A 12394-nucleotide genomic window follows, 5' to 3' on the forward strand; every position below is an offset into this window, starting at 1 on the left:
GTTCCTGCTGACACAGACTACCAGGAAACCCTTGGCAGCACTGTCCAGACCTGCCCATCTGTGCCAGAGGGCCAGGGCGAGCCCCACAGCTTCTTCTGAACCTTTTGTCATCTGCCAGGGAGGATGAAGGCTTGTGCTGCAGCTTTCCTGAAGAAACTGGCCCTGTGCCCACATTGGGAAGACTGCTGGCAAGGGGGTGCACAGGTTTTTGAGCTGTGGCTCCCTGCTGGGCTCCATGGCTCTCCTGTGCCCCTGGAGCCCACAGGCAGTGTTGGTGTCTGTGAAGCTGCCCCTGCTCTCAGGCTGGACTAGCAGATATTTCCTTTCTTTCAAATCTCTTTGTCATTTATCAAGGACAAATCTCTTGAGGGGGTTTTACTTCCTTCTTCATACCCTCCATTTTCTGCCTCCTTTCTTGGCCAGACCCCTGACCTCCCTGAAGTCAGTGGGTGTTTTGTCTCTGGATCTTTTGGATCCTGCTTTTCCGCAACATGTGCAAGCCTGTCTTTGGGCAGTGAAAGGCAAAGCAGCACAGTGGCCTTACTGTTCTGAAACAAAGTGGTTGAAAATCCTCATTGGTTTATGAAGTGTGTTGATTTATGTAACTGATGCCTATGTGGGCACTGATGTAAGATGTGAGGAATTACTTGGTGTGGGCACTCCTGGAACAAGGGCTTGGATGTTCAGGCTGTGGTTAATGGCTCCAGTAGGGGAGGCCAGGAGTTCACATGGGCTTAGTGAGCCTATGGGGAAGGCAGTGATAAAGATTCAGCAGGATGGTTCAGGCTGCTCTGGTGATAAATTAGGCAGCTGTTCCATCATCATCTTCCCAGGTGTTGAATCTCTAGCCAAGGTAGCACGAGCTGTACTTTGCCTGCCTTAGTGCAGGAAGGGTCAGACCAGTTACATGGCAGTTGGTTGGAGAAAGATCTGGGGTGTTGAGCAGCACCATGAAGTATTACTCACAAACACCTGGTATAAAACTTGTTCTTTTTACTCACTGTGAAGTTGCTTCCAAGTTACACAACAAATTCCTTAAGAGGCAAGGAGTGTGTTAGTGTGTTGTGCCAGGGGAGGTTTCAACTGGCTGTTAGGGAAAATTTCTTCTCTGAAAGGGTTTTCAAGCCCAGGGACCTCATGTCCCTGGAGGGATTTAAAAGACATGTGCATGTGGCACTTGGGGACATAGTTTAGTGGTGGGCTTGACAATGCTCAGGTAGCAGTGGGGCTTGATGGTCTGAGAGGCTTTTTCAACTTTCACACTTTTAAGATTTCCAGTCTAATCCAATTCCAGCCCTTTGTTTTGGTGACAGCCCTGGGGTATTGTGCACAGGGCCAGGTGGGTGCTGGACGGCTGGGAGCCCTGCTTGGCCCCAGGTGCAGCCAAGAACCCCAGGGTAGTTGAGATGAATTTCTTTCCTGACTGTGGTGTCGAAGAATAAATCCTTAAAGATTCAGCTTTGATTCCTTCTATCGAAACTAAATCCTGGAAGCAGTTTTTTCCCCCTTGGTTTGGTGTGTATGCCACTGCTGAGTCTGCTTGGAGAATTGACTAAGAAGATTATCTATTCCTGTTCTGTGCAAAAAGAAGGAGTTTCTCTGACAGTTTCTGTGTAAGAAAGCCCAGTAATGAATCTGCTGGACATGTAGCCCCAAAAGGACTTGGAACCTCACGTAGTTGATGTTCCTCCCATCTCCCCCAGTTCCTGGGGATTTTATTGGGGTCTGTTAGCTGTAAGCAGCACAAGCAAGCTGCTGGAAGATGGGAAGGATGACAATGTATGTTCTCAAGTTTCCAGTAAAAGTACAACTGAAAAAGTGAATCACAGCTTCCCCTCTGGAGCTCCTTGCAGACTATTAGAGAGGAAACCCGGCAGCTTTCCAGAGCAATACACAATGGTTTCAGCTGAGAGGAATGAAGGAGGAGAAATCCTGCAGCTTCTTCACAATGACTGAAGGAGTTGTGTCCTTTGGGGTGCTGAGCAGAGCTCAGCTCCTGTGCTGCTCAGCTGCCCTGCAGAGGATGGATCCAACACCCCACAGTTATTGGGGGAGGTTCACAAGCCTGGGAAGTTTGAAGCATCGGCTGTAGCTGCTTCTAGACTGAGTTCAGCTTCTGGAAGGCTGATGGCCATATCAGTGGTAACAATCAGCTGTGAGCACAGAGATGGGCCACAGTGGGAGGTGAAGAGAAGTCAGGAGGTGGGCAGGACCCTGGAGTCACTTCCAAAGAAAGGGGGTGAAAATAGCAATGTGATTATTCGGTGGTTTGCGGCTGCATGGTGACAGCAGTGACCTGGATCCAGGTTGGCACTTCCCCAAGTGATAAATTTTAGTTTTTAGGGGATGGAGAAATAAGAAATTTGGTAAGACACAGGAATTCTTGCAACTTAAAAGCAGCTTGACAAACTTGAGAGTGAGGCTTGCAGATCACTAGCAGGTGAAAAAACATTCTGGTAAAATATGTGAGCATATGCAAGTAATCTTTTGAGAGTGACTGAGACTCTTAGAAAGCAAATGGTGGGATAAAAAGTGTCTGCAACTTTGGTTTTTTTTAGTGATGTCCTGTTTATGGGTCCATTTCCTACGAAGCCCTGTGTGGAAGGCCTTGCACGAACCTAGGTCAAGTTATTTTTCTTGGGATTGTCCTGGATGCCATTAAGAGAGCAGAGTGGTGTAAGTGCAGGGTAATGATTTCCACATAACTGCCTTTAATCCCTTATAGCACATCTGAGAACACTTTTCCTGTCCTTGAACTGTAAATTAAACAACTTGGAACATTTGAGTGATGCCTGATCTGTTGCCTGTGACGTATGAGAAATGTGTTGGGATTTTGCTGTTGCCTAAACACAAAGCTCTGACTGTTGGTAGGGTGAACCTGCTCCTGGGGTGGGGGTCTCTGCCAGCCCCCAAGCCCCCACTGCTCTGGGGCTTGTTCTGGGGGTACAGGGGACCCCCCTACTGCTGGTCCTGTGAGCATGGGATAGATGTTCCTGGCAGCTGGGGTTGGGGTGTGAGCTCCAAGCATCAGCCCCTCCTGCAGTAGCTTCTGTAGCATTGTTCTCTCAGGCAGAGTAATCTCTTAATTATTTTGGATTATTTCAGATTACATGGTATTTTGCTGTTCCCAGGGAAAAGAGGGGGGTCTCTCTGTGTAAGCATAAATGCTCATTAAACTTCCAACTTGACTTTCTTTTTGGTGAGGCTGGTGGTTCTCCCATTCACCTTAGCTTTGCCTTTCAAAGTGCCAGGTGGAGCCCAGATTGTGCTGTATCAGCTTGTTTAAGTGTAGTTCAGGTGGAAGCTGGGGCTGATGTGAGCCTGGCTCTGTTCACACTGTTGCTGGAAGCTGTCAGAGTTGGTCTCAGTTATACCAAGAATTTGTTGTCACTCTGCAGAACTGATAGTGAAACTTTGAGTTTAATCATTAACGCATTAACCATGAATGGGCTTCTCCATGTAAACTGAAGTCTGTCCATGTCTGTCAGTAAGTGTAAACATACCCATCATGCCTTTTGGAAAGCACAGGTTTATTTGTTTTCTGCTCAGACAGTGTGATCTCTGTCAGGGATATGGGGAGCTGGGTGTGCTGGCAGTGCTGGTGACTAAATGCCATACCTTCACACAGAATGAATTTACTGCTATTGCTCTTATCTTCTGCAATCAGAATCACTTGCTGAAGCTGTGTTCTTATTTACTGGCAGGCTGAAGTCTTTGGGGATGCTTTAAGCTGTGTTTGGCATGTGGGCTCCAGAGCTGAGAGGGGGAAGTCATCATGGACCCTCCTCAGGGCACTGTGAGCTCCCCTCAGGCTTGCTCAGTGCAAGGGAAAGCACAGAAATAATAATGGTGATCCCTGCCAATGCAATTAGGCATTTCCATTGTTCTGGGCCTCCAGATTTGATTTTCAATGTGGAAGCAATGTACACAGCACCAGATCATGGCAAACAGCAAGTGGGGATTGCTGGGAATGCTGATGTTCCTGGGAGAAACAGTTTCCTTTGTCCCAGTTGGACAGACTAATTTATAAGTGAATTGTCCCAGCCTAAAATCAAATAATAACACTGAAGATAAATTACCAGAACAAGATACCTAGCTATGAGAGTAATCACTCCCTGTTGAAAAAGCTGTAATAGCAGTAGTGAGGAAAAAAAGCTGAAATCCTCAGAGGCTGGATCCAAAGTGTGTTCAAGTCAGTGGGAGTCTGGCATTTGGTAGGTTTTGGGTAGATTTGTAAAGGCAGCTTTGTATGTTGACTTGTGTAGCTGCAAAATACCAAAGGTAAAAATCTCCTCGAGAATTCCTGGGTTAAAATCATGCTCCTTATTTTTCAAACTTGAACTCTGCAGATAATTTAACTGAAAGTGAACATGGTATGTGGCAGGGGTGAAAGTCCACCTCTCTCATCCAAAGGATGCTTGGATGCATCTGTGCCCATGGAACAACAGCTATTTTTGTGAAGTGGTGCATGTACAGAGTGTGATGATAAATAGAACAGTTTCCATGTTGAAAGCTTTATCTTGAACTTACTCGAGTTTCCATCTTCCAGCTTAACCTTCTTGCATCCTGAGAAGTCTGGATGTACCTGCTGGACCTTGCCCAGGCCCCTGGGACTCCCTCATACCCTCAGTGCTGGAGATCACATTCCAGCTGTGTCCCCAGATGCCTTTGTGGGGAAAAAATGATCAGGCACATGGAAAATCTTTGGACAGTGACAGTATTCTGCTCTGCCTTGGCAGGACTGAAGATGCATTTGGGAATGGAAACTGTATTTTTAGGGCTTTTTCTATCTGGCAACTGTTGAAAGGGTCAGGATGATTCATACAGGGTGGTGAAAGCCTTCTCCCTGAAAGGTGTTTATGGAATTCCTGATGTGGTCTAGTACACAGGCCTGCCAGGGATTGCATGTGTATATATATATATATATATCTATACACATGTGTAATCAGAATACTTTCTGGATTCAGGGCCAGGAATGTCCAAAACAGGAGCCACCAAGAGCCTGTGTTCTGATTTCTTCAACCAAAATAAGTTTGTCTCTTTAACCTCAAACTAAGACAGAACCTTGTAGTTCAAGGATGGTTTTGAGCTTTAATAGAATGAAACTCATATTCTCTATTTATCATTGTAATTTTTCTGAGGATAATTTTGCACAATTGCAAATATAATATAAACCTGCCAAGGAATTAATAGATGCTATATATATATATATATATATATGGCTTTTTCTTTTTTGGCTTGTTTGTTTTGGTTTTTTTTTAATTTGTTTAATTGCTTTTTGTTTTGTTTAAGGAGCCTGTTTCTTTCTTTGGGATTTTTGTGGGTTTTGTTTGTTTGAGGGGGAGCACTTTGATTTGAGCTTTCTCAAAAGCAATTCAAGTAGAGTTTACCTTATTTCCCACTGCAGATCTGAAGGGAAGACCTGGTCCCCCCCTGTCCTGGAAGATGGCAAGGCTCAAGCATACCGGATCAACATCGAGCCAGACCCACAGGTATGGCAGCTGCAGCCCTGCCCCACTCTGCTGCTCTCCCAGCTTGCTTTTGGGGGAGAGGACATCCATGTCTGGAGGCTGGAAAGCCCTGTGCTCTGCCTGTGCTCCTTCCAGAAGTGAAGGAGTTTCCATGTGTGATGTTGAAGTTCTCTGCTGGTCTATCTGTGCTTTTCTTGGGCTGGTTCCCGCGGTGAGCCAGATCCTGAGCAGATCTGGCACAATCCCATCTGTGTCATTGCCTTCCAGCCAGGCCAGGCTTTGCTGGATCAGCCTGCTGGGGACACAGGATGGCTGGGCAGCACGGGGAGGGTGGCATCCAGCACTGACCCTGTGAGGCTGTGACCAGGCTCAGAGTTAGTGTTATTTTGGATGGAGCTCTTGGGAGTCCTCTGACTGTCCAGTGCCTGCCCTTCCCAGGGTACAGCATGTCCAGGGTCTGTCTGCCTCTACCTTGGCTGCTTCCAACATCTGCTGCGCCCTCCCAGTCCCGTGACAGTGATTCACCTCCCATGATGGTGGATTTATTTTCTTTTTTTTTTTTTTTTGGAATGTTCTCATCCTTTGGGTTGCTTTGGTTTTTTTCTCTCTCACTCCTCCTCTCTGTTTTGCAGCTTCTCTCTTTCCTCTGTCCTCAGCTCTGTTCCCTGGAGCCTTCTACCTGTATCCTGCCCTGCCTTACTACCCTGTCTCCTGCAGCAGCCAAGTGGTGGATGGAGCTGATCTTTTCTACCCATCTTTTCTACCCATCTCTGATGGCTTGTTAGCAAGGTCAGAGGTGACTCTCATTCTCCTTTGGCTTCTTGATGGAAAGAGGAATGGGGTTTCTCTTCTCCCTCTCTTCTTATAAGGTACCAGATTGTGAATTTTTGCATGTGCTGGTCCACGTTGTGGAGATATCTGGGGAACAAGGAGGAGACCAGGAGGACAGATGGGCAGAGGGCAGCTCCTGCTGTCTGGCTCCCCCTTGAATGTGTGCTGGGCTGGTGCACATGCTGCCAGCCTTCCCAGGGCACCTGAGGTCATGGATGGCAGGGCTGGAGCCTGCTGAGGCTTCTCACTGCTGTAGGTTGGCCACCCCTCCCAGGGCAGGGCAGAGGCCCTGGGGCTGCCTACAGCCTTCAGAACATCAGAGTCTGTCAGTTCAGGCTGACAGAATCCCCCGTGCTTGCTCCCAAAGCATGTGAGCTCCCTTTGGCTGATGCTGAGTGTTCAAATATTGCTCAGATGGCTGTCTCCTCCACAGAGGTGGTTTATGTCATATGCTTTTCCATGCTTTTTCTCCAGCCCTTACAAAATGCCTCTGTGCAGGGTCTGCTGGTTTAGCTCAACTGCTCCTTTCCAGAGAGGCTTTTAGAATGTCCTGATGAGGGCTCCAGGGTGTCCCCTCAGCCCTCCCTTGGCTCATTTCAGAAGGATTACAAGAGCTGCAAGGGTGGGAGAGAGGGAATGATGCTGTAAGGAGCAGTCTCCTTCAGTGAGGAATGGGGAGAAAGTATTGGCAGCAGAGAACCCACTGAGTGATCAGGATGATGGTGAGATCCCCAAAACCCCATGAGAAATGGACCAGAGTGTGAGGCCATTGGGTCTGTTGGCCATTCCAGCGATGTGGAGTTTGCAGATATTCTGCATTTCTGCCCAGGACAGCGGCACAGCACAGCAGCAGCAATGGCAGAGCTGCCTGGTACCACACACCAGCAGCCCATGGAGCTGTTTGTCTTTCCTTCCCTGACTCACAGCCCACGCTGATGTGTGAGCTTGGGCCTTGCATTCTGGCCATGTTTGCTTCATTTATCAATTACAGCCATCTTTTCGGACAGATATTTTTTCTTACTAGGCTTTACCTATGAATAATATTAAATTAGGAACAAATGTGCAGCAGTTCCACTGCCAGATACAACTTCCTGAGGTTTAATGCAGATTGGATTTGAATCTGACTATTAATATATATTACATATGGATCTTTTTAAAAATTAGACAGTTTTATAGGATATAATGAAGGGGATAGGGCTATATCCAGACCTACACTGAAAGTATGTAAATCTGGGAAGTTGGTGTGCAAGGCAGATGTGTTTGTGGTAGGGCACCAAGGTGTGTGTGAACAAGGGTACACAAGTACAGGCAGCAGATTCCTGCTCTTGCTCTTTTTTTTTTTGTGCCTATATCCATGTGTTGTCTTCCTCAGTGGCTTTTTGGGTTTCCCAGAGAGGAGGTGAAGGTGGTTCCACACACACCTCCACCTTGCTGTGCTTGCAGCCAGGGTGTGTTGGTTGACTCTTCTCCCTAAACTGCCTCCAGTGTGGTTCATGCTGGCAGCCTGGAGCAAATGCCAGCAGCTGTGCATATCTTATCCGTGTTGTCACTGATGTCCTCTGACCTGTGTGAGGCTGAGGGTCACCATCAGCTCCCAAAGAGAGCCAATCTTTGCTGCAGGTGCCAATCCCCTGGGAGCAGAGCTCACAGGCAGGGCTGGGGTCCCTGTGGAGCAGTGCCAGGTGACCCAGGGCTGTCCTGTGCTGTGTTCATTCAGCCCCTCTGGCAAAGGCACGTACGAGATTGTGAGAAGGAAAAATCTCATTGTAAAGTAATAACTTGGCTCAATATGTGCAACCTTTAGGTGCACTTCCTTGCATCTGGAAAAAAGCAATCTGCTTTGAAACGCAGGGAAAAATTTCTGCTGGAATTCTGCCCTCAAATCACAAAAAGAGTTTGGGGGTTTGTCCCTGAAAAAGGTTTTGAAATTTTTACCCCAAGTGGCCTTTGCAGTAATAGGGAGCGCATATCCTTTCTTCTTCCAGGTTTTGCTCTGTATGCTTTTTCATCATACTGGACAAAGATCTATTGAAAATCTTGACTTATGACTACAATAACTCTTGCCTGAAACATGTGAGCATAAAAGCAGAATGCCTCAGTCTGAATGATTTGTAGGAAAATCTGTATTTCTGTTATTACAATTTAGGTTTTTAGGTGTAATCTTTGTCTTGAAGGCAGTGAAATTTGTAGTTACCTTCTGTGCAAGAGAACTTGGAAGGTGTGGAGTAGCTGGTGAGTTTTCCTTTCCCCTTTTTCTAAATCTGTTGTGGTTTCTCAGTTGAGCTTTCTGGTAAACCCCTACTCAGAGTCCAAGAATGTGATCAATCCTCCTTATTAAAACTTTGGTTATTGCCATGACTGTGGGAAATAGCTGCCCTCAAACTGTAGAAGCAGGAACTGGAGAGCTGCTTTTTCACAATTAGCAGGAACAGCACTGAACAAGATGAGTGAATCACTTTGGGGAAATATTATTTTTAAAAGCAGACTTTGGTTATCAGTTGGTTTTGCTAGATGAGTCTGTCCTTAGCAGGAAGGACCTACAGAGGAGGCCACAAATGCAGTGATGCTCAGACTTGCAACCTAAAGAAGGGCTGCCTGTCTGTTGGACCCAGAGATGGGTGAAGGTGGGACCTACAGGGATGCTGGGCACTGCTCAGAGCTTTCCATTTTCAAGATTTCCATCATGCAGACATGACATCACTGCTGACATGTTGGGATCCCCAGTCTCACTTGGCCTGGTGTTGGTGTCCCTGTGGGCACTGATCCCAGCCACTCCTCCCCAGCAGACAGGGGGAATGGTGGCACCCATCCATCAGTTTCTGGAGATCCCATTGTTATTGGCTTCCTGTAGCATGAGCTTGCTAGTCAAAATATTGCCATGCAGTGCTAATAAAAAGAGAGGATGTTTATTTTGTTGTTCATTCCCAAACTGCCAGAATTGGCAGCTCTTTGGCCCAGGGGGGCTGGAAATGTGGGCTCTGGGCTTTGGGGACTCTGTCAGTGCTAACTGACAATAGATCAAGTGTGTTGGTGGGAGAATAATTGCAGCAGAAATTAAATTGGGAGCACGTAGCCAGAGCTGGAATAGGATGCAAGTCCTCCCAAACCTGGATGCTTGGCTGAAATAACTCCATGGGATGAAAGGCTGGGCTTCCTCTGGCAGTGCAGACAGCAGAGGCCACAGTTATCCAGGGCAGCAGCCTCCTGGTGCTACTGAGCTAGCAGAGCAGCCCCATGTCATTCTCAGGGCATGGATGAGGGAGGTGCAGCAGCACTCTTGCTCCTCTTGTACTCTGTCCTGAGCTTTCCCATACTGACCCCCTGACAGGGAGGGTGAGCTCTGGGCAGTGGAGAAGAGCCACAGCACCAGGGGAGCTGCACAGGAACAATGAGAAGGCTGTTTCTGCTCATCATTTACCAATTATTTTTCCTATGTGTTACTCTGTTCCTGAGTACCTAGGTCTCAGTCCACAGAAATTTGTTGTTAGTTTGCTCTGACTAAAATCAGGTGTGAGGTGTGTGGCTTGCTGTGTGAAAATGCCAGCCAGAATGGGATGAAGAGGAATTGGGATAAACTTTTGCATCTATTGTAACTGAGCAGCCTAATCCAGGCAGTGCTGGGTGTGAGCACACTGGGGTTTGAACACACCTTTGTTTGCTCTAGTCAGAGGGGCTCAGGTGTGTGTGGTTGCAGGGCTGAGGACCTGCCACCTCTCATTGCACATGGCATCCGCCCAGCATGGGCTCTGCAGTATCATTCCTGGGAGCTTTTCATACTTACAAATAGTATCACTGCTGATCCTGCTTGCTCCTAACTACATAAATGAAATCACATGTGGGCTTCAGGGCAGTGTGAGCCTCTGGTGCCCCAGCTCTGGGCACCCAGGGACAGCAGTGGTGTCCCACAGTAGAGCAGGGAGGGTAGTTGGCTGCTTACCTGTCCCTTAGAACTGATTTTAACACCTTTAAAATGTGTTAAATATGCTCATATTTACTTTTTTCTAGATTATATATAATTTATTTTTTTTACTAGGGATGAATGTCTCCTTATTTAATTAACTGAGTAATAGATTTAAGTTAACTTTAATTAGATGGAGTGTTGTGTTAAGTTTTCTGTGGGTTGCTGCCAAGCAGGAAACTTCTATGTACTTCTTTGCAAAAGCCTGGCATGGGCCATGCTGAGTTCTGTGAGCTGGGGGTTAAAGCCTCCTGGCTGGAGAGATGGAATTTCCTTTCTCAGGGAGACTGACCATCCTTCCTCCCCTGCTCTTGGGGCAGGATGGGCCATGCTTGCTTCTGGGAAAGCTCCTGCTGTGACCCCCAGCCCCAGCCAGCAGGGACACCAACCAACACTCTCCTGAGGAAGGAGGGAAAATGTCTGCTTTGGGGAAAACAAAGGATGAGCTCATGCCCTGGCACAAACCCGGGCTCCCTTCCATGGGAACTTGCAGCTTGTTGTTTGAGGACTGATTCAATAGCAGAAACATGCTGAATGCTGACAGCCACTGTGGGTGCATCAGCCCTGAGCTCTGGGTGCTCAGGCAGCATTTCACACCCAGATATTGGGGTTTTACACTACAAAAAACACTAATCTAATTTACTGGGTGAAAAGGTTACACACACATAGCATGTGCACTTGTGTTTACTTTTGCCTGTGATAGAATATTGCATCATTTGAAAGCAAAGGAGTTTTCTGAGTACCATTGTAACATCTTGAAGCTGTAACCTTTTATGTGAGATTCTCTGTGTGTGTCTTAGGTAAATTAGCATCTTAAAGTCAGTTTTGACAGTCCTGGTGTATGAAAGAGGCAAAAATAATATTGGGATAAAGGAGGGAAAAATGGGAGTGGAAACTTCAGAACAGTGTTTTTTTCTGTCCAGGTAACTTGAATAGTTTGTTCTCATTGAAGGTACATAGGAATTATCCTGAAATGATAACAGTGGGGGTTGATTTGGGACAAAACAAAATGCTGTTGGATTAAGTGCTAACACAGACATATACTGTGTTATTTACTTGATAACATCAGTTTCAGTGATGACTGCATTAGCACAGCTCAGGAAACTGCTGCTTGTGTACTCAGAAGTGCCAGGTGTTTGGAAGCACAGGTGTAGCTCAGTGGTTTTGTTCTTGTCCATCAGGAAAAACAGCTTATCCCCTTTCACTTTTCATTCTGTCTCACTTAAGAGGAATTAACTGCTCTTGGAGGTCACTGGAGTGGAGAGAGCCATCCCCAGTGGTACAAAGAGGGATGCTGGAGGGATGCTCACTGTGATCCCTCAGGATGATGAGGCTGAATCAGCTGCTTCCATCCCCTAAAGCAGCTCGTGCCACAGAGGGCTGGGAAAGGCTGAGACATGTTTTTAAATCTACCTGAATTTATCTTTTTTATTAATGAGGAAAAACAAAAGGTTGGGACAATCCAAAATGAAACCATATATAATCCTGTTGCTTTTGCTATGTTTTCTGGTGCACCTTATCCTGGCTTTTACAGAAGGACGTGTTCAGATAAGCCGTGCTGGTGAAGTAGGCACCTTTTGGTTTTAAGCATGTAATATTTTGTAGCCTGAAGCTTAGCTTGTTGCCAGTAAAATTTTTAGTTTCAATTAGCTGCTGATAATGATTATGGAAAGAAAATCAGAAAGTGTGATATGGTAACACCTGAAAATGCAACAATTCCTCAACTCAGAGAGAGGAGAGTAACAGTAAGGTGGAAAACATTATATCAGGGCATAGTCTGTTAGTGTTAAACCCACCAGGTTTGTCCTGTAAGCCAAACACCAGCTGGTGAGTAAAGTGATTCAATGGGAGCAGCAGCATCTTCCCTGGGAGAAAGGAGGCAGTCAGAAGAGCATGGACACTTGCAGTGATGGTTTCAGGTTTTTTTCCGTCTGTAGTGGATATTATTTTCTGTCAGTTGGAAATTTAATCCAACAGCAGCCTGTGCATGGTGGGGGTATCAGTCTGACACCTGCACTGAGCAATGCCCTCCTGTTCTGAGCTTGGAAGGTGACCCTGAACACTGGGATCTGGGACAGTCCTCTCTAGGGTTTAGGTTGTTGTTCAGCCTAGCTCTAGTGAGGTTGTCACCTGG

The 12394-nt window shown here is 46.6% G+C and overlaps 1 protein-coding gene across 1 annotated transcript in view; it reads left to right on the forward strand.

Annotated features, from left to right (window-relative positions):
• The window catches only part of PDLIM4 (PDZ and LIM domain 4), a 43505-nt gene that overhangs the window by 16182 nt on the left and 14929 nt on the right, over positions 1-12394 (forward strand). Inside the window, exon 3 of the mRNA XM_064724785.1 lies at positions 5408-5492. Coding sequence (XP_064580855.1) covers positions 5408-5492 — 85 coding nt within the window. The remainder of the gene's footprint in view (positions 1-5407; positions 5493-12394) is intronic.

This window comes from Zonotrichia leucophrys, chromosome 13 (assembly GCF_028769735.1).
Source record: "Zonotrichia leucophrys gambelii isolate GWCS_2022_RI chromosome 13, RI_Zleu_2.0, whole genome shotgun sequence".
Classification (NCBI taxonomy): Eukaryota; Metazoa; Chordata; class Aves; order Passeriformes; family Passerellidae; genus Zonotrichia; species Zonotrichia leucophrys.